The sequence below is a fragment of the Chanos chanos genome, chromosome 9 (assembly GCF_902362185.1).
Source record: "Chanos chanos chromosome 9, fChaCha1.1, whole genome shotgun sequence".
Taxonomy (NCBI): Eukaryota; Metazoa; Chordata; class Actinopteri; order Gonorynchiformes; family Chanidae; genus Chanos; species Chanos chanos.
The window spans coordinates 43277137-43301394 of record NC_044503.1 but is presented as its reverse complement, the minus strand read 5'-3'; the positions used below and the strand labels follow the sequence as shown (position 1 = coordinate 43301394).

Here is a 24258-nt window from a genome sequence, read left to right as displayed (position 1 = left end):
TTATGGAACTTGCCAATCAGGGAAATCTCCTGAGTTTATACTGTATGTTGTGACACTAATTCATTTTCGTTTCTTTCAGGTTTTCTGTCATCGCAAACGTCGCGTGGAGGGATGAGAATGCGGATTACACCTATTCCATCACCTTCCCTTTAAAAGCACATAAATCTACACACACACAGAAAATTTATCTCGTCTATAAAAACAAACCTTTGCATCGGGAATGATTTAAACATAACCTGAGCAGGACTAACACCTGCACCATATAGAATCTGTACACACACACACACACACGCTTTCCTGGCGTGCTCTGCAGCGGATGCAGTAGTGATGGAGGACCAGCAGGGGGAGTATGTGGAACACCAGTACATGTGCAGTGAGTGTCAGCAGCTCTTTAACACTCTGGAGGAGGTGCTGGTGCATCAGCAGGTGCACGTTGGAGGAGAGGCGGAAGAAAGTGAGGTCCAGCCCCCCCAGGAGGAGCCCAGTCCGGAGGAGAGTCAGTACCAGTGCTTGGAGTGTGGCGCCCTCCTCAGGAATGCAGATGAACTGCTGCTGCACCAGGAGCTGCACATGAGAGAGGCAGGAGTGGAAACAGAGCACGGTGAGACTGTCATCTCACACACACACACACACACACACACACACGGTGAGAGCATCGTGTCTGAGATTGTGATCTCTCACACACACACACACACGGTGAGACAGACAGCCTCAGTGCTTTGTCTGATTGACAGGAGAGTCTGACCTGTAGTGTGTGTCCACAGGGCTGAGTGAGGTGACAGAGGTGGATCCGGGGGCGGGGCCAGGGGAGGAGTCTATACCTATTCAGTACCAGTGTCTGGAGTGCCTTGCACTGTTCAATACGGCAGAACTGTGGCTGGCACACAGACACACTCACAGCAAGAGTAACACACACAGCGTCATGTCCGAGACTGTGAGTACTCACGCACACACGTGCACACACACACACACACACACAGCAAGAGTAAAACACACAGCGTCATGTCCGAGACTGTGAGTACACAAACGCACATACGAAGAAGAAGAGAAAGAAATGATTCTCTCTCTCCCTCTCACTCTCTCGCTCTCTCTCGCTCTCTCTATCTCTCACTCTCTCCCTCTCACTCTCTCTCTCTCTCTCTCTCTCTCTCACTCTCTCACTCTCCACTCTCTCTCTCTGTCTCCCTCTCTCTCGCTCTGTCTCTCTCCCTCTCCCCCTGTCTCTCTCTCTCTCTCTCACTCTCTCTCTCCCTCCCTCTCTCTCTCTCTCTCTCTCTCTCTCTCTCTCTCTCCCTCTCCCTCTCCCCCTCTCTCTCACTCTCACCCTCCATCTCTCTCTCTCTCACTCTCTCTCTCTGTCTCTCTGTAGGAATATGTGTTGCAGGCTGACGGCTCGGTGACTCCGTTGGTGAGTGTTCAGAACCTGGTGTTGGATGAGCAGAAGGCCGGAGAGATCCTGTCCTTAGCACAGGTCAGTGACCTTCAACCTTTGGCCTTTGTCATAACTGAAGTGACCTGTGTGTGCGTGTGTGTCAGAGATGGGTTGTAATGCGTGTTCTGTCATTATTGTATGCTGTATGCCAGCCGGTCTGATTAGAACACTGTGTCGCTAGATCTTAAGGAATTCAAAGCATGTACTGCATTACCATCACTCCTTTATCTGTTAGCAGACAGTATCAGCACTGACTAGTTGTTGTTGGTATATGATCACTTTAAACGGGCTGTTGCAATGCAATATGAGGGAAAAAAAACACACAACGAAAGTTTTCCTTTAAAAAGTCAATAACTGCATTTTGCAACATTCACTCATCTTTTCAAAATATTAAGCAAATGCCAGTTTAATCAAGTTAACCTCCCTTAACTTGTCTTTCACATTACTGACTGACTGACCTATCCAGGTTAGGGTTAGGGTTAGGCCTGTCCAGGTTAGGGTTAGGATTAGGCCTGTCCAGGTTAGGGTTAGGGTTAGGCCTGTCCAGGTTAGGGTCAGGGTTAGGGTTAGGCCTGTCCAGGTTAGGGTCAGGGTTAGGGTTAGGCCTGTCCAGGTTAGGGTCAGGGTTAGGGTTAGGCCTGTCCAGGTTAGGGTCAGGGTTAGGGTTAGGCCTGTCCGGGTTAGGGTTAGGGTTAGGCCTGTCCAGGTTAGGGTTAGGGTTAGGCCTGTCCAGGTTAGGGTCAGGGTTAGGGTTAAGGTTAGGGTTAGGCCTGTCCAGGTTAGGGTCAGGGTTAGGGTTAGGCCTGTCCAGGTTAAGGTTAGGGTTAGGCCTGTCCAGGTTAGGGTTAGGGTTAGGGTTAAGGTTAGGGTTAGGCCTGTCCAGGTTAGGGTTAAGGTTAGGGTCAGGGTTAGGGTTAGGCCTGTCCAGGTTAGGGTTAGGGTTATGGTTAGGCCTGTCCAGGTTAGGGTCAGGTTTAGGGTTAGGGTTAGGGTTAGGCCTGTCCAGGTTAGGGTCAGGGTTAGGGTTAGGGTTAGGGTTAGGCCTGTCCAGGTTAGGGTTAGGGTTAGGGTTAGGCCTGTCCAGGTTAGGGTTAAGGTTAGGGTTAGGCCTGTCCAGGTTAGGGTTAAGGTTAGGGTTAGGCCTGTCCAGGTTAAGGTCAGGGTTAGGCCTGTCCAGGTTAGGGTTAAGGTTAGGGTCAGGGTTAGGCCTGTCCAGGTTAGGGTCAGGGTTAGGGTTTAGCCCTTCTTTTGGTTGGGCCTTGTGTGACGGCATTATAACCAAAGGACATCGCAAGTGGCACAGCAGCCGCAGGTGTGATCGCCATGGTTACGGTGTTGTTACTGCAGCTCGCAGTCATCTGTGGCCACGCGCATGTGCAGAGTTATGCCTGATAATAAGGGAGGGAATGACATCCACCTCGTCAGACGCGTCCGTCATGTTCATGTGTCAGAAAAATCAAAAATCAAATAAAGCATGTTCACCAGTCCCAAATCTCGAGTCCGAGTTGAATCTCAGCTCAGGTCACAAGTCACTGTGTGTGCGACTTAAGTCCAAGTTCTCATCTCTGACACACACACACACACGTCTCTGGTGTGTCTATGTGTTCACCGACTCAAAACACTCGCTGTAAAAGTGACCCCTGTTCTCTCTGTGGATATTTCTCCCCCCCCCCCCCCCCCCCCAGGCCCTGGCACGGGAACAGTCCGCCCCTGCCCCCCGGGCCACGCCCCTTCCGGCGTCCGCCACCTTACGCCTACAGATATGCTCCGCCCAGGCGCTGGCGGACGGCTCCACCCACCCCACGCTACGCAGGGCCAAGCTCCTCCCCCCGCTGCTGAGCCCCGACCCCCTGCACTTGGGGAACGGCGGAGCGAGGTCGGAGGAGGAGAAAGACGGGGGCGAGGAGGTCCTGTACCTCCACCCGTACGAGTGTTCAGAATGCTCCCTGCTCTTCGCCACGCCGGAGGACTTCCTGCAGCACCAAGGGGAGCACTTCCTCCCGCAGGAGAAAGAGAGAGAGGAGGAGGGCATGATGGAGGTGTACGGGGAGGACAGAGGAGGGAGAGGAGGAGAGACGGAGAGGTTTGGGATGGCGGAGGAGAAAGGCTCGGACAGAAACAGAGCGGTGACGGGGAGACGCGTGTATAGCGCCCGCGCTGTCACCACGGCGACCGCGACCCCCGTCAACTTAGAGTGCGCGGAGTGTCACCGCACGTTCACGTCGGCCAATCGACTGGCGGCACACAAGCGCGTGCACGAACACGGGACGCACGAGTGCCCGGAGTGTGAGAAGGTGTTTAAAAAAGCAGGTTCCCTCCAGACACACCTCCGCACACACACCGGAGAGGCCCGCTACCTGTGTGTCGACTGTGGACACAGCTTCACCACCGAGATGACCCTCGTTATACACAGGTACACACACACACATTATACACACACACTCACACTATATATACACACACACACTCACACACACACACACACACACACACACACACACACATACACACACATTATACACACACACATACTCACACTCTATATACACACACTCTATATACACACACACTATATAAACACACACACACACACACACACACTATAAACACACATACACTATACACGCACATACACACACACACACACACACACACACACTCACTCTATACACACACACATACATTACAATTTACAATTTAGCTTTTGGCAGACACTTTTAGCCAAAGCGACTTACAATCAGTGCATCAGTCGGATTCCTAATACCTCATACGCAGACATCGCAATAAGACTCACACACACACACACACTATACACACACACACACTATGCACACACACACACCCACGCTGGGGTTGGAGCCAAATCCAAATACGGTATTTGGCAAAGTGCAAATAGTATTAGGTTTTTATGAATATTTATTTCATACCAATATTTTAAAATATTTTTTATTTGTTTTTGGGAGGAAAAAGTAAATGTCAAATAGCTAGTGTTTCTCATTGTGACGGAGTATTAGGGCCACACTGAGGGGAAAAGACATTCTGAGATTATGAGAATAAGGTCGTAGTTTTACGAGAATAAAGTTGGAATTTCACGCACACATGCACATACACACACACTCGCGTGCGCACACACAGACACATTCACACACACTCGCACGCACACACACCCACACCCACACACGCACGCAGACACACACACTACACACTTGGTCTCTCCACACTAACCCTGCTCTTCTCTGTGTCCACAGGAAGTCTCACACGGCTGAACCGTTACACAGATGTCCCTTCTGTCCAAAAACTTTTACCAACATGACCAAATTCCTTTACCACCGCCGAACTCACACCACGAGAACACCCGTCGGCCCCGTCTCCACGGTAACACACACCGTCAGACTGTAACTGTCGGGATGAGGAATCTCACACAGGAAATGTTACACAGCCTGTCAGAGTCATTACAACAGTTTAGTTATATTTCAGTCAGTCAGAGTCATTACAACAGTTTAGTTATATTTCAGTCAGAGTCAATACAACAGTTTAGTTATATTACAGTCAGAGTCATTACAACAGTTTAGTTATATTTCAGTCAGTCAGAGTCATTACAACAGTTTAGTTATATTACAGTCAGAGTCATTACAACAGTTTAGTTATATTTCAGTCAGTCAGAGTCATTACAACAGTTTAGTTATATTACAGTCAGTCAGAGTCATTACAACAGTTTAGTTATATTACAGTCAGTCAGAGTCATTACAACAGTTTAGTTATATTACAGTCAGTCAGAGTCATTACAACAGTTTAGTTATATTTCAGTCAGAGTCATTACAACAGTTTAGTTATATTTCAGTCAGTCAGAGTCATTACAACAGTTTAGTTATATTACAGTCAGTCAGAGTCATTACAACAGTTTAGTTATATTTCAGTCAGTCAGAGTCATTACAACAGTTTAGTTATATTACAGTCAGTCAGAGTCATTACAACAGTTTAGTTATATTTCAGTCAGTCAGAGTCATTACAACAGTTTAGTTATATTTCAGTCAGTCAGAGTCATTACAACAGTTTAGTCATATTACAGTCAGCCAGAGTCATTACAACAGTTTAGTTATATTACAGTCAGAGTCATTACAACAGTTTAGTTATATTTCAGTCAGTCAGAGTCATTACAACAGTTTAGTTATATTTCAGTCAGAGCCATTACAACAGTTTAGTTATATTACAGTCAGTCAGAGTCTTTACAACAGTTTAGTTATATTTCAGCCAGTCAGAGTCATTACAACAGTTTAGTTATATTACAGTCAGTCAGAGTCATTACAACAGTTTAGTTATATTTCAGCCAGTCAGAATCATTACAACAGTTTAGTTATATTACAGTCAGTCAGAGTCATTACAACAATTTAGTTATATTTCAGCCAGTCAGAGTCATTACAACAGTTTAGTTATATTTCAGTCAGTCAGAGTTATTACAACAGTTTAGTTATATTTCAGTCAGTCAGAGTCAATACAACAGTTTAGTTATATTTCAGTCAGTCAGAGTCACTACAACAGTTTAGTTATATTACAGTCAGTCAGAGTCATTACAACAGTTTAGTTATATTTCAGCCAGTCAGAGTCATTACAACAGTTTAGTTATATTTCAGTCAGTCAGAGTCATTACAACAGTTTAGTTATATTTCAGTCAGAGTCAATACAACAGTTTAGTTATATTTCAGTCAGTCAGAGTCATTACAACAGTTTAGTTATATTTCAGTCAGTCAGAGTCAATACAACAGTTTAGTTATATTTCAGTCAGTCAGAGTCATTACAACAGTTTAGTTATATTTCAGTCAGTCAGAGTCATTACAACAGTTTAGTTATATTACAGTCAGTCAGAGTCATTACAACAGTTTAGTTATATTTCAGTCAGTAAGAGTCAATACAACAGTTTAGTTATATTTCAGTCAGAGTCATTACAACAGTTTAGTTATATTTCAGTCAGTCAGAGTCATTACAACAGTTTAGTTATATTACAGTCAGAGTCATTACAACAGTTTAGTTATATTACAGTCAGTCAGAGTCATGACAACAGTTTAGTTATATTTCAGTCAGTCAGAGTCATTACAACAGTTTAGTTATATTACAGTCAGAGTCAATACAACAGTTTAGTTATATTACAGCCAGTCAGAGTCATTACAACAGTTTAGTTATATTTCAGTCAGAGTCATTACAACAGTTTAGTTATATTTCAGTCAGTCAGAGTCAATACAACAGTTATATTTCAGTCAGTCAGAGTCATTACAACAGTTTAGTTATATTTCAGTCAGTCAGAGTCATTACAACAGTTTAGTTATATTACAGTCAGAGTCATTACAACAGTTTAGTTATACTTCAGCCTGTCAGAGTCATTACAACAGTTTAGTTATATTACAGTCAGTCAGAGTCATTACAACAGTTTAGTTATATTACAGTCAGTCAGAGTCATTACAACAGTTTAGTTATATTACAGTCAGTCAGAGTCATTAGAACAGTTTAGTTATATTTCAGTCAGAGTCATTACAACAGTTTAGTTATATTTCAGTCAGTCAGAGTCATTACAACAGTTTAGTTATATTACAGTCAGTCAGAGTCATTACAACAGTTTAGTTATATTTCAGTCAGTCAGAGTCATTACAACAGTTTAGTTATATTACAGTCAGTCAGAGTCATTACAACAGTTTAGTTATATTTCAGTCAGTCAGAGTCATTACAACAGTTTAGTTATATTTCAGTCAGTCAGAGTCATTACAACAGTTTAGTCATATTACAGTCAGCCAGAGTCATTACAACAGTTTAGTTATATTACAGTCAGAGTCATTACAACAGTTTAGTTATATTTCAGTCAGTCAGAGTCATGACAACAGTTTAGTTATATTTCAGTCAGAGCCATTACAACAGTTTAGTTATATTACAGTCAGTCAGAGTCTTTACAACAGTTTAGTTATATTTCAGCCAGTCAGAGTCATTACAACAGTTTAGTTATATTACAGTCAGTCAGAGTCATTACAACAGTTTAGTTATATTTCAGCCAGTCAGAATCATTACAACAGTTTAGTTATATTACAGTCAGTCAGAGTCATTACAACAATTTAGTTATATTTCAGCCAGTCAGAGTCATTACAACAGTTTAGTTATATTTCAGTCAGTCAGAGTTATTACAACAGTTTAGTTATATTTCAGTCAGTCAGAGTCAATACAACAGTTTAGTTATATTTCAGTCAGTCAGAGTCACTACAACAGTTTAGTTATATTACAGTCAGTCAGAGTCATTACAACAGTTTAGTTATATTTCAGCCAGTCAGAGTCATTACAACAGTTTAGTTATATTTCAGTCAGTCAGAGTTATTACAACAGTTTAGTTATATTTCAGTCAGTCAGAGTCAATACAACAGTTTAGTTATATTTCAGTCAGTCAGAGTCATTACAACAGTTTAGTTATATTTCAGTCAGTCAGAGTCAATACAACAGTTTAGTTATATTTCAGTCAGTCAGAGTCATTACAACAGTTTAGTTATATTTCAGTCAGTCAGAGTCATTACAACAGTTTAGTTATATTACAGTCAGTCAGAGTCATTACAACAGTTTAGTTATATTTCAGTCAGTAAGAGTCAATACAACAGTTTAGTTATATTTCAGTCAGAGTCATTACAACAGTTTAGTTATATTTCAGTCAGTCAGAGTCATTACAACAGTTTAGTTATATTACAGTCAGAGTCATTACAACAGTTTAGTTATATTACAGTCAGTCAGAGTCATGACAACAGTTTAGTTATATTTCAGTCAGTCAGAGTCATTACAACAGTTTAGTTATATTACAGTCAGAGTCAATACAACAGTTTAGTTATATTTCAGTCAGTCAGAGTCATTACAACAGTTTAGTTATATTACAGTCAGAGTCATTACAACAGTTTAGTTATATTACAGTCAGTCAGAGTCAATACAACAGTTATATTTCAGTCAGTCAGAGTCATTACAACAGTTTAGTTATATTACAGTCAGTCAGAGTCATTACAACAGTTTAGTTATATTTCAGTCAGTCAGAGTCAATACAACAGTTTAGTTATATTTCAGTCAGTCAGAGTCATTACAACAGTTTAGTTATATTACAGTCAGTCAGAGTCATTACAACAGTTTAGTTATATTTCAGTCAGTCAGAGTCATTACAACAGTTTAGTTATATTACAGTCAGTCAGAGTCATTACAACAGTTTAGTTATATTTCAGTCAGTCAGAGTCATTACAACAGTTTAGTTATATTTCAGTCAGTCAGAGTCATTACAACAGTTTAGTCATATTACAGTCAGCCAGAGTCATTACAACAGTTTAGTTATATTACAGTCAGAGTCATTACAACAGTTTAGTTATATTTCAGTCAGTCAGAGTCATTACAACAGTTTAGTTATATTTCAGTCAGAGCCATTACAACAGTTTAGTTATATTACAGTCAGTCAGAGTCTTTACAACAGTTTAGTTATATTTCAGCCAGTCAGAGTCATTACAACAGTTTAGTTATATTACAGTCAGTCAGAGTCATTACAACAGTTTAGTTATATTTCAGCCAGTCAGAATCATTACAACAGTTTAGTTATATTACAGTCAGTCAGAGTCATTACAACAATTTAGTTATATTTCAGCCAGTCAGAGTCATTACAACAGTTTAGTTATATTTCAGTCAGTCAGAGTTATTACAACAGTTTAGTTATATTTCAGTCAGTCAGAGTCAATACAACAGTTTAGTTATATTTCAGTCAGTCAGAGTCACTACAACAGTTTAGTTATATTACAGTCAGTTAGAGTCATTACAACAGTTTAGTTATATTTCAGCCAGTCAGAGTCATTACAACAGTTTAGTTATATTTCAGTCAGTCAGAGTTATTACAACAGTTTAGTTATATTTCAGTCAGTCAGAGTCAATACAACAGTTTAGTTATATTTCAGTCAGTCAGAGTCATTACAACAGTTTAGTTATATTTCAGTCAGTCAGAGTCAATACAACAGTTTAGTTATATTTCAGTCAGTCAGAGTCATTACAACAGTTTAGTTATATTTCAGTCAGTCAGAGTCATTACAACAGTTTAGTTATATTACAGTCAGTCAGAGTCATTACAACAGTTTAGTTATATTTCAGTCAGTAAGAGTCAATACAACAGTTTAGTTATATTTCAGTCAGAGTCATTACAACAGTTTAGTTATATTTCAGTCAGTCAGAGTCATTACAACAGTTTAGTTATATTACAGTCAGAGTCATTACAACAGTTTAGTTATATTACAGTCAGTCAGAGTCATGACAACAGTTTAGTTATATTTCAGTCAGTCAGAGTCATTACAACAGTTTAGTTATATTACAGTCAGAGTCAATACAACAGTTTAGTTATATTACAGCCAGTCAGAGTCATTACAACAGTTTAGTTATATTTCAGTCAGAGTCATTACAACAGTTTAGTTATATTTCAGTCAGTCAGAGTCAATACAACAGTTATATTTCAGTCAGTCAGAGTCATTACAACAGTTTAGTTATATTTCAGTCAGTCAGAGTCATTACAACAGTTTAGTTATATTACAGTCAGTCAGAGTCATTACAACAGTTTAGTTATATTTCAGTCAGTCAGAGTCATTACAACAGTTTAGTTATATTTCAGTCAGTCAGAGTCATTACAACAGTTTAGTCATATTACAGTCAGCCAGAGTCATTACAACAGTTTAGTTATATTACAGTCAGAGTCATTACAACAGTTTAGTTATATTTCAGTCAGTCAGAGTCATGACAACAGTTTAGTTATATTTCAGTCAGAGCCATTACAACAGTTTAGTTATATTACAGTCAGTCAGAGTCTTTACAACAGTTTAGTTATATTTCAGTCAGTCAGAGTCATTACAACAGTTTAGTTATATTTCAGTCAGTCAGAGTCATTACAACAGTTTAGTTATATTTCAGTCAGTCAGAGTCATTACAACAGTTTAGTTATATTTCAGTCAGTCAGAGTCATTACAACAGTTTAGTTATATTACAGTCAGTCAGAGTCATTACAACAGTTTAGTTATATTTCAGTCAGTCAGAGTCATTACAACAGTTTAGTTATATTTCAGTCAGTAAGAGTCAATACAACATTTTAGTTATATTTCAGTCAGAGTCATTACAACAGTTTAGTTATATTTCAGTCAGTCAGAGTCATTACAACAGTTTAGTTATATTACAGTCAGTCAGAGTCATGACAACAGTTTAATTATATTTCAGTCAGTCAGAGTCATTACAACAGTTTAGTTATATTACAGTCAGAGTCAATACAACAGTTTAGTTATATTACAGCCAGTCAGAGTCATTAGAACAGTTTAGTTATATTTCAGTCAGTCAGAGTCAATACAACAGTTTAGTTATATTACAGTCTGCCCCAGTAATACATGCCTTACCCTGTGAGTATGTTTACATGTTATACAGTAATCACATTTTACTGAAGCAGTAAAGACCTATCTGTGTTTGTGCATGTCTGTGTGTGTCCGTGTCTGTATGTGTGTGTGTGTGTGTGTGTGTGTGTGTGTGTGCGTGTCTGTCTGTGTGTCTGTCTGTGTGTATGTGTGCATGTGTGTGTGCGTGTGTGTGTGTGTGTGTGTGTGTGTATATGTGCGTGTGTGTGTGCGTGTGTGTGTGTAGTTAGGACTGACGGCCCGGAGACCAGTGGAGCCAACTCTGTCTATTCTCCAGAGAGCGAGAGAGCGAGAGGCCACAGGTCGGAGGGAGAGGGTCACCGGGTGTCTTATCCCTCCGGTAACAGAGGGAGATGTCGGCGCGTCCGACCCCTGCAGTGCCGTTCTGCCCGTTCCCACGGTTACCTCCGACCCTCAGGTCATCGTCACGGTAACAGAGCACGCCGTCGGGGTGGAGCAAAACGGATTGGACGCCGGAAAATTCACCGCGGGGACAGCCAATCCGATGGCTATTAAAGAGGAGACATCCGTAAAAGCCCCTGACCCCTCGACTCCCAGTGTGACCTCTGAACTCAGCCCTGCGGGAGCTCAGGTGAGTCTGGAGGAGGCCAATGGGGGCGGAGCTTTCCCCTGTCAGTCATGTGAGAAGACCTTCCCCTCTCAGCTGCGTCTCCTGCGGCACAGGCACACGGTCCACGCCTGCGAGCACCGCTTTAAATGCGGGGTGTGCGGGAAACCGTTTAAGAAGCAAATCCACGTCCGGAACCACCTCCGCACACACACCGGGGAGCGTCCGTTCCAGTGCAGCGTCTGCGGAAAAACGTTTTCCTCTCACGCTAACCTGTCACGACACACGCACACGCACACAGGCGCTCGTCCCTACCGATGTGACATCTGTCACAAGGCCTTCACTCAGTCCTCCAACCTCCGTCAACACCGTCTGTTACATGCCAACGCTCCGCCCTCTGCCTGTCCCGACTGCCCCGCCTCCTTCCTCCGCCCAGCCAAACTCAAAGCCCACCGCTTCCTACGTCACGACGGACCCGCCCCCTACTCCTGTCCGCACTGCACCCAGGGCTTCCTCCGCAAACGCCAACGAGACTTACACTGCTTGGAGGAGCACCCCACCTTGCCACACCCGCTCACGGGCCACGCCCACCAGCCCGACGCCGCGGAGTCGGCCGGGGCGGACGGGGAAGCGGGCGGAGCTCCAGGAGCGAAGACGATCAGTCTCGACTGCGGTATCTGCGGGAAACGCCTGAACTCTGCCGCCAATCTCCGTCTGCACCAGCTTCTCCACGGCAACCGGCCGGGCCGTCCGCGGGGCTCCGCCTCCTCCTCGGGCGGCGGGCGGAGCCACTCGTGCAGCGTGTGCGGGAAAGCGTTCGTTTCCGCCTCCAGCGTGCGGCTCCACCAGCGCGTGCACACGGGCGAGCGACCTTTCCCGTGCGGCGTCTGCGGGAAGAGGTTCCGTCAGAACACTCACCTGCGCGAGCATCTGCGCACGCACTCGGGCGAGCGGCCGTTCCGCTGCGAGTTCTGCGGGAAGGGTTTCGTCCAGAGCATGCACCTGTCGGAGCACCGGCGCACGCACACGGGAGAGAAACCGCACCCCTGCTCCGTCTGCGGGAAGGCCTTCAGAACCGTTTCCAACCTGCGCAACCATCGCAAGATACACGCGCGCAACCAGGTTACCACGGAGAGCCAGCAGGTGGCTGTTGCCATGGACACGGGCGGTCCAGCAGTAACGGTCGTGGAGGCGGGCGTGGCGGACTCGGCCGCTGCGGTACCCACGTTCTGCCAGCAGGAGGCTCTTGGACAGCAGGTCATCCAGATACAGACGTCAGACCTGCAGCAGGTACGTCAGAACAGTGTGGGTGTGTGTGCGCTGTAGGGTGTGTGCTAATGTGTGTGTGTGTGTGTGTGTTACCCTGAGAGTGTGTGTGTGTGTGAGATGTGTTTGAACGTCTGTGTAAAGTTATGTTACTGTGCTCAGAGCTGATGGACAGTTAAAAAAGTAGAAATGAAAGGATTTGATTTGAGGATGTGAGAGTTGTCTGAGTGAAGGCAGTTTGTGGAGATGGTCATGGTCGTGTTTGTGTGTGTCAGGGTGCACCCACTCTGATGTGTAACGCGTTTGGGGAGCCCATCGCCATCATCGAGGCCGGCGGCGACGTCGCTGAGGCCATCCAGCTGTTCCACACCGCGCTGGAGACCAGTGTCAACATGGAGGCCGTGGCACTGGACAACCAGCTACAGCTCCTCTGAGGGAGGGGCTCGGGCACCGTGACGACTAGAGAGAGAGAGACAGAGAGAAATGAACTGCATTGGGCGCCGTGACGACCAGAGAGCGAACGATAGAGGAATGAACTGGCAGCGTCTGAGCTGCAGTGTTGTCCTGTTCAGACTCTCACACAGACACACACACACACACCGATTGTTCATATAGTATTTTTCTTTTGTGGGGGAGGGGGGCAGTTGTCTGTGTGGCCTGACATTCTCAGACACATTTACCTGGATTCTTACACACAGGCCTGTCTAGGTCTGTCTTCTGTTTTTGTAAAGGATTCTTTTTAATTTTCTCGGGCGTAAAGGGGCTTGCAGTGGCCCCTGCTGTAAATAAAACATGTGCTTGGTACCTTTGGTGTTCGTCTCAGTCACCCCTGGTTTTCTAGAACCTCGCAGTCACTACGACTCACCTGATAACTACATTGGTAACTTGAGGCTGTTGGTAACAGTGTGGTCGTGTTGACAGTTTTGTATTGATTGTTTTGAATACAGTTATACCTGATAAACGAAGTTTAGAGCCTGAAGAAGAGCCAGGAGGTTTCATTCCAGAGAAAGAAGTCTGAACTTAATCCATATTGGGTTGAATGTTTGACTGGATGAATGGATTCTGATCTGGGAAAATGTTTAAGAAATCTAAACCAGTGCTTTCAAAACATAATTCCTGTGTGACATACTCTAACCCTAAACCGACTGAATGCTAAGAGGTGAAAAGTGTTATTGTCATTTACTAGATAACAATTGTAGACATCATTATCAGCAATGAAATTCTTGGGCTTGGGGCCAGCTCAACTTGCAAGAGTAGCAGTTAAATAACAATAATAATAATAATAAAAGAACAATAAAGGTAGATATAGGGGTTCTATAGGGAGATATATCGGGGGAAATATTATGTACATGTGCATAAATAGAATGTACAGAGCTGTAGAAATATAAATATAGAGGTATAAGAGTAGGAGTATAGAGTGTGTAATGGGTGATCAGTCCTGAGTGGAAACAATCTTAAAGTGCTTGTGCAACAGCATGTGCAACAGCATAGACGGCTGTGGTGTAGTGCAATATTGAGTTCTTTAGTGCAATGGATGTAGACAGACAGTTATCAGTCTGAGGGTTGAGGGTTGAGGGTCCGAGCAGTGTCTGCAAGTGCCAGTGGTTCAGGAGTCTGACTGCTTGGGGGAAAAAGCTGTCTCTGAACCTGCTGGTACGGGTCCGGATGCTCCTGGACCGTCTGCCGGATGGCAGGAGTGTGAACAGTCTGTGGCTGGGATGACTGGGGTCAGCGAGCAGTAATAACAGAGAAAAGAGATAGAGGAGTAATAACAGATGGATGACACAGAGGAGTGATAACAGAGGGATGAGACAGAGGAGTAATAACAGAGGGATGAGACTGAGGAGTGATAACAGAGGGATGAAATAGAGGAGTAATAACAGAGGGATGAGATAGAGGAGTGTAAACAGAGGGATGAGGTAGAGGAGTACTAACAGAGGGATGAGGTAGAGGAGTAATAACAGAGGGATGAGATAGAGGAGTAATAAAAGAGGGATGAGATAGAGGAGTAATAACAGAGGGATGGGGTAGAGGAGTAATAACAGAGGGATGAGGTAGAGGAGTAATAACAGAGGGATGAGGTAGAGGAGTAATAACAGAGGGATGATATAGAGGAGTGTAAACAGAAGGGTGGGGTAGAGGAGTGATAACAGAGGGATGAGATGGAGGAGTAATAACAGAGGGATGAGGTAGAGGAGTGTAAACAGAAGGATGAGACAGAGGAGTGATGACAGAGGGATGAGATGGAGGAGTAATAACAGGGATGATATAGAGGAGTGTAAACAGAGGAATGAGATAGAGGAGTGTAAACAGAAGGGTGGGGTAGAGGAGTAATAACAGAGGGATGAGATAGAGGAGTAATAACAGAGGGATGAGAAAGAGGAGTAATAACAGAGGGATGAGATAGAGGAGTAATAACCGAGGGATGAGACAAAGGAGTAATAACAGAGGGATGAGGTAGAGGAGTGATAACAGAGGGATAAACTAGAGGAGTGATAACAGAGGGATGAGATAGAGGGGTGATAACAGAGGGATGAAATAGATGAGTGTAAACAGAGGGATGATATAGAGGAGTGATAACAGAGGGATGAGATAGAGGAGTAATAACAGAGGGATGAGACAGAGGAGTGATAACAGAGGGATGAGATAGAGGAGTGTAAACAGAGGGATGAGATAGAGGAGTGTAAACAGAAGGGTGGGATAGAGGAATGTAAACAGAAGGGTGGGGTAGAGGAGTAATAACAGAGGGATGAGGTAGAGGAGTGTAAACAGAGGGATGAGATAGAGGAGTAATAACAGAGGGATGAGACAGAGGAGTAATAACAGAGGGATGAGATAGAGGAGTAATAACAGAGGGATGAGATAGAGGATTAATAACAGAGGGATGAGGTAGAGGAGTAATAACAGAGGGATCAGATAGAGGAGTAATAACAGAGGGATGAGATGGAGGAGTAATAACAGAGGGATGAGATAGAGGAGTAATAACAGAGGGATGAGATGGAGGAGTAATAACAGAGGGATGATATAGAGGAGTGTAAACAGAAGGGTGGAGTAGAGGAGTAATAACAGAGGGATGAGACAGAGGAGTAATAACAGAGGGATGAGGTAGAGGAGTGTAAACAGAGGGATGAGATAGAGGAGTAATAACAGAGGGATGAGATGGAGGAGTAATAACAGAGGGATGAGATAGAGGAGTAATAACAGAGGGATGAGATGGAGGAGTAATAACAGAGGGATGAGATAGAGGAGTAATAACAGAGGGATGAGATAGAGGAGTGTAAACAGAGGGATGAGGTAGAGGAGTAATAACAGAGAGTTGAGATAGAGGAGTAATAACAGAGGGATGAGGTAGAGGAGTAATAACAGAGGGATGAGATAGAGGAGTAATAACAGAGGGATGAGACAGAGGAGTAATAACAGAGGGATGATATACAGGAGTAATAACAGAGGGATGAGATAGAGGAGTGATAACAGAGGGATGAGATGGAGGAGTAATAACAGAGGGATGAGGTAGAGGAGTAATAACAGAGGGATCAGATAGAGGAGTAATAACAGAGGGATGAGATAGAGGAGTAATAACAGAGGGATGAGGTAGAGGAGTGATAACAGAGGGATGATATAGAGGAGTGATAACAGAGGGATGAGACAGAAGAGTGATAACAGAGGGATGAGATGGAGGAGTAATAACAGAGGGATGAGATAGAGGAGTAATAACAGAGGGATGAGATAGAGGAATAATAACAGAGAGTTGAGATAGAGGAGTAATAACAGAGGGATGATATAGAGGAGTGTAAACAGAGGGATGAGGTAGAGGAGTAATAACAGAGGGATGAGGTAGAGGAGTGATAACAGAGGGATGAGATAGAGGAGTAATAACAGAGGGATGAGATAGAGGAGTGTAAACAGAGGGATGAGGTAGAGGAGTAATAACAGAGGGATGAGGTAGAGGAGTGATAACAGAGGGATGAGATAGAGGAGTAATAACAGAGGGATGAGATGGAGGAGTAATAACAGAGGGATGAGATAGAGGAGTAATAACAGAGGGATGAGATGGAGGAGTAATAACAGAGGGATGAGATAGAGGAGTAATAACAGAGAGTTGAGATAGAGGAGTAATAACAGAGGGATGAGATAGAGGAGTGTAAACAGAGGGATGAGGTAGAGGAGTAATAACAGAGGGATGAGATAGAGGAGTAATAACAGAGGGATGAGATAGAGGAGTGATAACAGAGGGATGAGATAGAGGAGTGATAACAGAGGGATGAGATAGAGGAGTAATAACAGAGAGTTGAGATAGAGGAGTAATAACAGAGGGATGAGGTAGAGGAGTAATAACAGAGGGATGAGATAGAGGAGTAATAACAGAGGGATGAGATAGAGGAGTAATAACAGAGGGATGATATACAGGAGTAATAACAGAGGGATGAGATAGAGGAGTGATAACAGAGGGATGAGATGGAGGAGTAATAACAGAGGGATGAGGTAGAGGAGTAATAACAGAGGGATCAGATAGAGGAGTAATAACAGAGGGATGAGATAGAGGAGTAATAACAGAGGGATGAGGTAGAGGAGTGATAACAGAGGGATGATATAGAGGAGTGATAACAGAGGGATGAGACAGAAGAGTGATAACAGAGGGATGAGATGGAGGAGTAATAACAGAGGGATGAGATAGAGGAGTAATAACAGAGGGATGAGATAGAGGAATAATAACAGAGAGTTGAGATAGAGGAGTAATAACAGAGGGATGATATAGAGGAGTGTAAACAGGGATGAGGTAGAGGAGTAATAACAGAGGGATGAGGTAGAGGAGTGATAACAGAGGGATGAGATAGAGGAGTAATAACAGAGGGATGAGATAGAGGAGTGTAAACAGAGGGATGAGGTAGAGGAGTAATAACAGAGGGATGAGGTAGAGGAGTGATAACAGAGGGATGAGATAGAGGAGTGATAACAGAGGGATGAGATAGAGGAGTAATAACAGAGGGATGAGGTAGAGGAGTAATAACAGAGGGATGAGGTAGAGGAGTAATAACAGAGGGATGAGGTAGAGGAGTACTAACAGAGGGATGAGGTAGAGGAGTAATAAAAGAGGGATGAGTAATAACAGAGGGATGGGGTAGAGGAGTAATAACAGAGAGTTGAGATAGAGGAGTAATAACAGAGGGATGAGGTAGAGGAGTGTAAACAGAGGGATGAGGTAGAGGAGTAATAACAGAAGGATGAGATAGAGGAGTAATAACAGAGGGATGAGGTAGAGGAGTAATAACAGAGGGATGAGGTAGAGGAGTAATAACAGAGGGATGAGACTGAGTAGTAATAACAGAGGGATGAGGTAGAGGAGTAATAACAGAGGGATGAGGTAGAGGAGTGTAAACAGAGGGATGAGGTAGAGGAGTAATAACAGAGGGATGATATAGAGGAGTGATAACAGAGAGAAGAGACAGAGGAGTAATAACAGAAGGATGAGATAGAGGAGTAATAACAGAGGGATGAGGTAGAGGAGTAATAACAGAGGGATGAGGTAGAGGAGTAATAACAGAGGGATCAAATAGAGGAGTAATAACAGAGGGATGAGATAGAGGAGTAATAACAGAGGGATGAGGTAGAGGAGTGATAGCAGAGGGATGATATAGAGGAGTGATAACAGAGGGATGAGACAGAAGAGTGATAACAGAGGGATGAGATGGAGGAGTAATAACAGAGGGATGAGATAGAGGAGTAATAACAGAGGGATGAGATAGAGGAATAATAACAGAGAGTTGAGATAGAGGAGTAATAACAGAGGGATGATATAGAGGAGTGTAAACAGAGGGATGAGGTAGAGGAGTAATAACAGAGGGATGAGGTAGAGGAGTGATAACAGAGGGATGAGATAGAGGAGTAATAACAGAGGGATGAGATAGAGGAGTGTAAACAGAGGGATGAGGTAGAGGAGTAATAACAGAGGGATGAGGTAGAGGAGTGATAACAGAGGGATGAGATAGAGGAGTGATAACAGAGGGATGAGATAGAGGAGTAATAACAGAGGGATGAGGTAGAGGAGTAATAACAGAGGGATGAGGTAGAGGAGTAATAACAGCGGGATGAGATAGAGGAGTAATAACAGAGGGATGAGGTAGAGGAGTACTAACAGAGGGATGAGGTAGAGGAGTAATAAAAGAGGGATGAGGTAGAGGAGTAATAACAGAGGGATGGGGTAGAGGAGTAATAACAGAGAGTTGAGATAGAGGAGTAATAACAGAGGGATGAGGTAGAGGAGTGTAAACAGAGGGATGAGGTAGAGGAGTAATAACAGAAGGATGAGATAGAGGAGTAATAACAGAGGGATGAGGTAGAGGAGTAATAACAGAGGGATGAGGTAGAGGAGTAGTAACAGAGGGATGAGACTGAGTAGTAATAACAGAGGGATGGGGTAGAGGAGTAATAACAGAGGGATGAGGTAGAGGAGTAATAACAGAAGGATGAGATAGAGGAGTAATAACAGAGGGATGAGGTAGAGGAGTAATAACAGAGGGATGAGATAGAGGAGTGATAACAGAGAGTTGAGATGGAGGAGTAATAACAGAGAGATGAGATAGAGGAGTAATAACAGAGGGATGAGACAGAGGAGTAATAACAGAGGGATGATATACAGGAGTAATAACAGAGGGATGAGATAGAGGAGTGATAACAGAGGGATGAGATGGAGGAGTAATAACAGAGGGATGAGGTAGAGGAGTAATAACAGAGGGATCAGATAGAGGAGTAATAACAGAGGGATGAGATAGAGGAGTAATAACAGAGGGATGAGATAGAGGAGTGATAACAGAGGGATGAGATAGAGGAGTAATAACAGAGGGATGATATAGAGGAGTAATAACAGAGGGATGAGGTAGAGGAGTAATAACAGAGGGATGAGGTAGAGGAGTAATAACAGAGGGATCAGATAGAGGAGTGTAAACAGAGGGATGAGGTAGAGGAGTAATAACAGAGGGATGAGGTAGAGGAGTAATAACAGAGAGTTGAGATAGAGGAGTAATAACAGAGGGATGAGGTAGAGGAGTGTAAACAGAGGGATGAGGTAGAGGAGTAATAACAGAGGGATGATATAGAGGAGTGATAACAGAGGGATGAGATAGAGGAGTAATAACAGAGGGATGAGGTAGAGGAGTAATAACAGAGGGATGAGATAGAGGAGTAATAACAGAGGGATGGGGTAGAGGAGTAATAACAGAGGGATGAGATAGAGGAGTGATAACAGAGGGATGAGGTAGAGGAGTGATAACAGAGGGATGAGATAGAGGAGTAATAACAGAGGGATGAGGTAGAGGAGTGATAACAGAGGGATAAACTAGAGGAGTGATAACAGAGGGATGAGATAGAGGGGTGATAACAGAGGGATGAAATAGATGAGTAATAACAGAGGGATCAGATAGAGGAGTAATAACAGAGGGATGAGGTAGAGGAGTAATAACAGAGGGATGAGGTAGAGGAGTAATAACAGAGAGAAGAGATAGAGGAGTAATAACAGAGGGATGAGATAGAGGAGTAATAACAGAGGGATGAGGTAGAGGAGTACTAACAGAGGGATGAGGTAGAGGAGTAATAACAGAGGGATGGGGTAGAGGAGTAATAACAGAGGGATGAGATAGAGGAGTGTAAACAGAGGGATGAGGTAGAGGAGTGTAAACAGAGGGATGAGGTAGAGGAGTAATAACAGAGGGATGAGATAGAGGAGTGTAAACAGAGGGATGAGATAGAGGAGTGTAAACAGAGGGATGAGGTAGAGGAGTAATAACAGAGGGATGAGACTGAGGAGTAATAACAGAGGGATGAGGTAGAGGAGTAATAACAGAGGGATGAGATAGAGGAGTAATAACAGAGGGATGAGATAGAGGAGTGATAACAGAGGGATGAGATAGAGGAGTGTAAACAGAGGGATGAGATAGAGGAGTGTAAACAGAGGGATGAGGTAGAGGAGTAATAACAGAGGGATGAGATAGAGGAGTGATAACAGAGGGATGAGATAGAGGAGTAATAACAGGGATGATATAGAGGAGTAATAACAGAGAGTTGAGATAGAGGAGTAATAACAGAGGGATGAGGTAGAGGAGTAATAACAGAGGGATGAGATAGAGGAGTAATAACAGAGGGATGAGATAGAGGAGTGTAAACAGAGGGATGAGGTAGAGGAGTAATAACAGAGGGATGAGATAGAGGAGTAATAACAGAGGGATGAGGTAGAGGAGTAATAACAGAGGGATGAGACTGAGGAGTAATAACAGAGGGATGAGATAGAGGAGTGTAAACAGAAGGGTGGGGTAGAGTGGTAATAACAGAGGGATGAGAAAAAGGAGTGTAAAAAGAGGGATGAGGTAGAGGAGTAATAACAGAGGGATGAGGTAGATGAGTAATAACAGAGGGATGAGATAGAGGAGTGTAAACAGAATGCCATTATATTTCCCAACTGTTTTGGACTCAGACTCAGACCTGGAGATTCAGGTCTCCGCCGTCATAAACTGGTCGTAAAGTGGACCTCACAGCTAAACTCTAAGGTTTACTAACACTATCGCTAACACTGACACCAACGCTGATCAACACAAACGTTGACTAACACCAATACTGATTAACGTTGACTAACACTGACACAACACTGATTAACACTAATGCTGACTAGCATTTACACCAATACTGATTAACACTAACGTTGACTAACACTGACACCAACATTGATTAACACTAACGTTGACTAACACTGACACCAACACTGATTAACACTAACGTTGACTAACACTGACACCAACATTGATCAACACTAACGTTGACTAACACTGACACCAACACTGATCAACACTAATGTTGACTAACACTGACACCAACACTGATCAACACTAATGTTGACTAACACTGACACCAACACTGATTAACACTAACGTTGACTGACACCAACACTGATCAACACTAATGTTGACTAACACTAACACTGATTAACACTAATGTTGACTAACACTGACAACAACACTGATCAACACTAATGTTGACTAACACTAACATTGATTAACACTAATGTTGACTAACACTGACAACAACACTGATCAACACTAATGTTGACTAACACTGACACTGATTAACACTAATGTTGACTAACATTTACTCCAACACCAACACTGATTAACACTAATGTTGACTAACACTGACACCAACACTGATCAACACTAATGTTGACTAACACTAACATTGATTAACACTAATGTTGACTAACACTGACAACAACACTGATCAACACTAATGTTGACTAACACTGACACTGATTAACACTAATGTTGACTAACATTTACTCCAACACCAACATTGATCAACACTAACGTTGACTAACACTGACACCAACACTGATCAACACTAATGTTGACTAACACTGACACCAACACTGATCAACACTAATGTTGACTAACACTGACACCAACACTGATTAACACTAACGTTGACTGACACCAACACTGATCAACACTAATGTTGACTAACACTAACACTGATTAACACTAATGTTGACTAACACTGACAACAACACTGATCAACACTAATGTTGACTAACACTGACACTGATTAACACTAATGTTGACTAACATTTACTCCAACACCAACACTGATTAACACTAATGTTGACTGACACTAATACTGATTAACACAGATGCTGACTGCTACTGACATATACCCACCATCACTTAGAGGAGGATGGCCCCCCCCCCCCTGCAGTGTGGATTCCCCTAAAGGTTTGTGTTAAGTTTTTCCTTTAGGGTTAGGGTGCAGACTTGTGTTGAGGCTGTGTTAAGCTGCTCTGAGACAGAGTTATAACAAACGAAACCAAACTGAAAAGTTTTTTTCTTTGAATGTCTGTTTATTTGTATACTGAAAGAGCACAAATACAAATGTAGAGATTATTCATTTATAGATTAACCGTAAAAATCTGCTCCTTGCATATGACGTCAGGAGAGAAGGAGATTACACATAAAAGAAAAGTGTAAATGCGTATATTTATTGACTTGTTTATTTATTTATTTATTTATTCATTTATTTACGTGTGTGTCTTACAGTTTTTGTTGTGGTAATGGCGTTTGTAATATTCAGTAATGTGTTTTCACTCCTGCTAATAATGAGCCCCTAAGCCTGTACAGTATCTACAACACCATAAAAATCTCACCTCTCTCCCTCCCTCCCTCTCTCTCTCGCTCTCTCTCTCTCGCTCTGTCCATCTCTCTCCCATCGAAGAGCAGAAAAGGTGTGGAGGAGAGAGGGATTGAAATAAAAGAGAGAAATTGAAGCAGGAATATGAACAGTACATTTAAAACGGTACGGAATAAACAGACGATTAATTTCCTTCCTCTGAATAAAAAAATGTTTAAAAACAAAACACAAATAAAAAAAATGTCACTTCTGGTCCTTCATAAGAGAGGGAGAAGAGGAGTGGAAAAGAGAGATGGAGGGAGAGAGGGAGAGAGGGTCTCGTCCCTCCGTCCTAAAGAAAGAGAAAGCCTCACGGTGGAGGACTACAGTACAGTAAAGGATCAGACTTCAAAACCAAATGATCAATAATTACAAATATCACATCCAGTCGGACAACGGAACTGGAAAACTTTGTATGCGTGTTTTAAAAGGGTTTTTTTTTATCTTGTTTTGTATTGAAAAAGTGAAGAAAAGTCTTTTTTTGAAGATGGAGAAGAGCGTGAACATTCAACAGGGTTCCTCTTGTTGCTGTGTCCACATTCAGAAAGAAACAAAGACCCAAGACCAGGTCTCCAGAGATTAAACACCACCATCAACTCCGTGCTTCCTCCTCAGACGTGACCAAAGACTTCTGCCCAATCACGGGCCGGAATGTGCCCGCAGATGTTCCCTTCCTGTGCCCGCCTTCCATCATGGCAAGCCAATCAATGTCTGACTGGCATCTGCGGGAGCCAATCATGGGAAGAGCGTCCGCCTTCCATGCTGCCAAAGAGTTCAGCTGTGAGCTCAGACACACACACACACACACACACACACACCACACACGTACACACACCCGAGCACAGCCTTTAAGTCTGCCTTTAAAAAAGCAAAGTATAAACACAGACACAGCCGTCCCCTCAGGGGGGGCGGGATCCTCATCAGCATCACTGAGATCCAACCAATGGAGGCCAGCCTCACAATGACTGGGATAAAGCCATGAGCCAATGACAGATGAGCCAACAATATTAAAAAGGAACAGCAGCCACTGAAAACCTCTCTTTTGGCCATGTTTAAAAAAAAACACACACACACAAAACAAAAACAAGAAGACTGACTCTTCATGCAGATTGGGTGGCCTGATCTGGAAGCCCCGCCCTCTGACACAGATTCCATGCAGATTGGGTGGCCTGATCTGGAAGCCCCGCCCTCTGACACAGACACCACGCTATCAAAGTCCTCCAGTGCCAAAGTGCCAAAGTCCATGAGTGTGTGTGTGTGTGTGTGTGTGTGTAGATAAATTAAAGCCAGTGTCACCCAGTTCATATGTGGGTGTATAGAACCACCTACATCAGACGACAGACAGCGACGTGTGTGTGTGT

At 43.3% G+C, this 24258-nt stretch overlaps 2 protein-coding genes across 2 annotated transcripts in view; one reads left to right on the top strand and one right to left on the bottom strand.

Annotated features, from left to right (window-relative positions):
* Nucleotides 1-327: 327 nt before the first annotated feature.
* On the top strand, nt 328-13373 carry znf526 (zinc finger protein 526). The gene is made up of 7 exons (XM_030785076.1): nt 328-601; nt 765-934; nt 1370-1471; nt 3118-3845; nt 4681-4807; nt 11087-12718; nt 12970-13373. Exons 1-7 carry the CDS (start codon nt 328-330, stop codon nt 13126-13128), a joined length of 3192 nt encoding a protein of 1063 aa, XP_030640936.1. The 3' UTR covers nt 13129-13373.
* Nucleotides 13374-23203: 9830 nt separating this feature from the next.
* Nucleotides 23204-24258, bottom strand: part of cicb (capicua transcriptional repressor b) — a 42525-nt gene continuing 41470 nt past the window's right edge. The window contains exon 21 of the mRNA XM_030785625.1: nt 23204-24258. This exon is cut by the window's right edge and continues 515 nt beyond it. The gene's annotated coding sequence lies outside the window, so the exon portion shown is untranslated.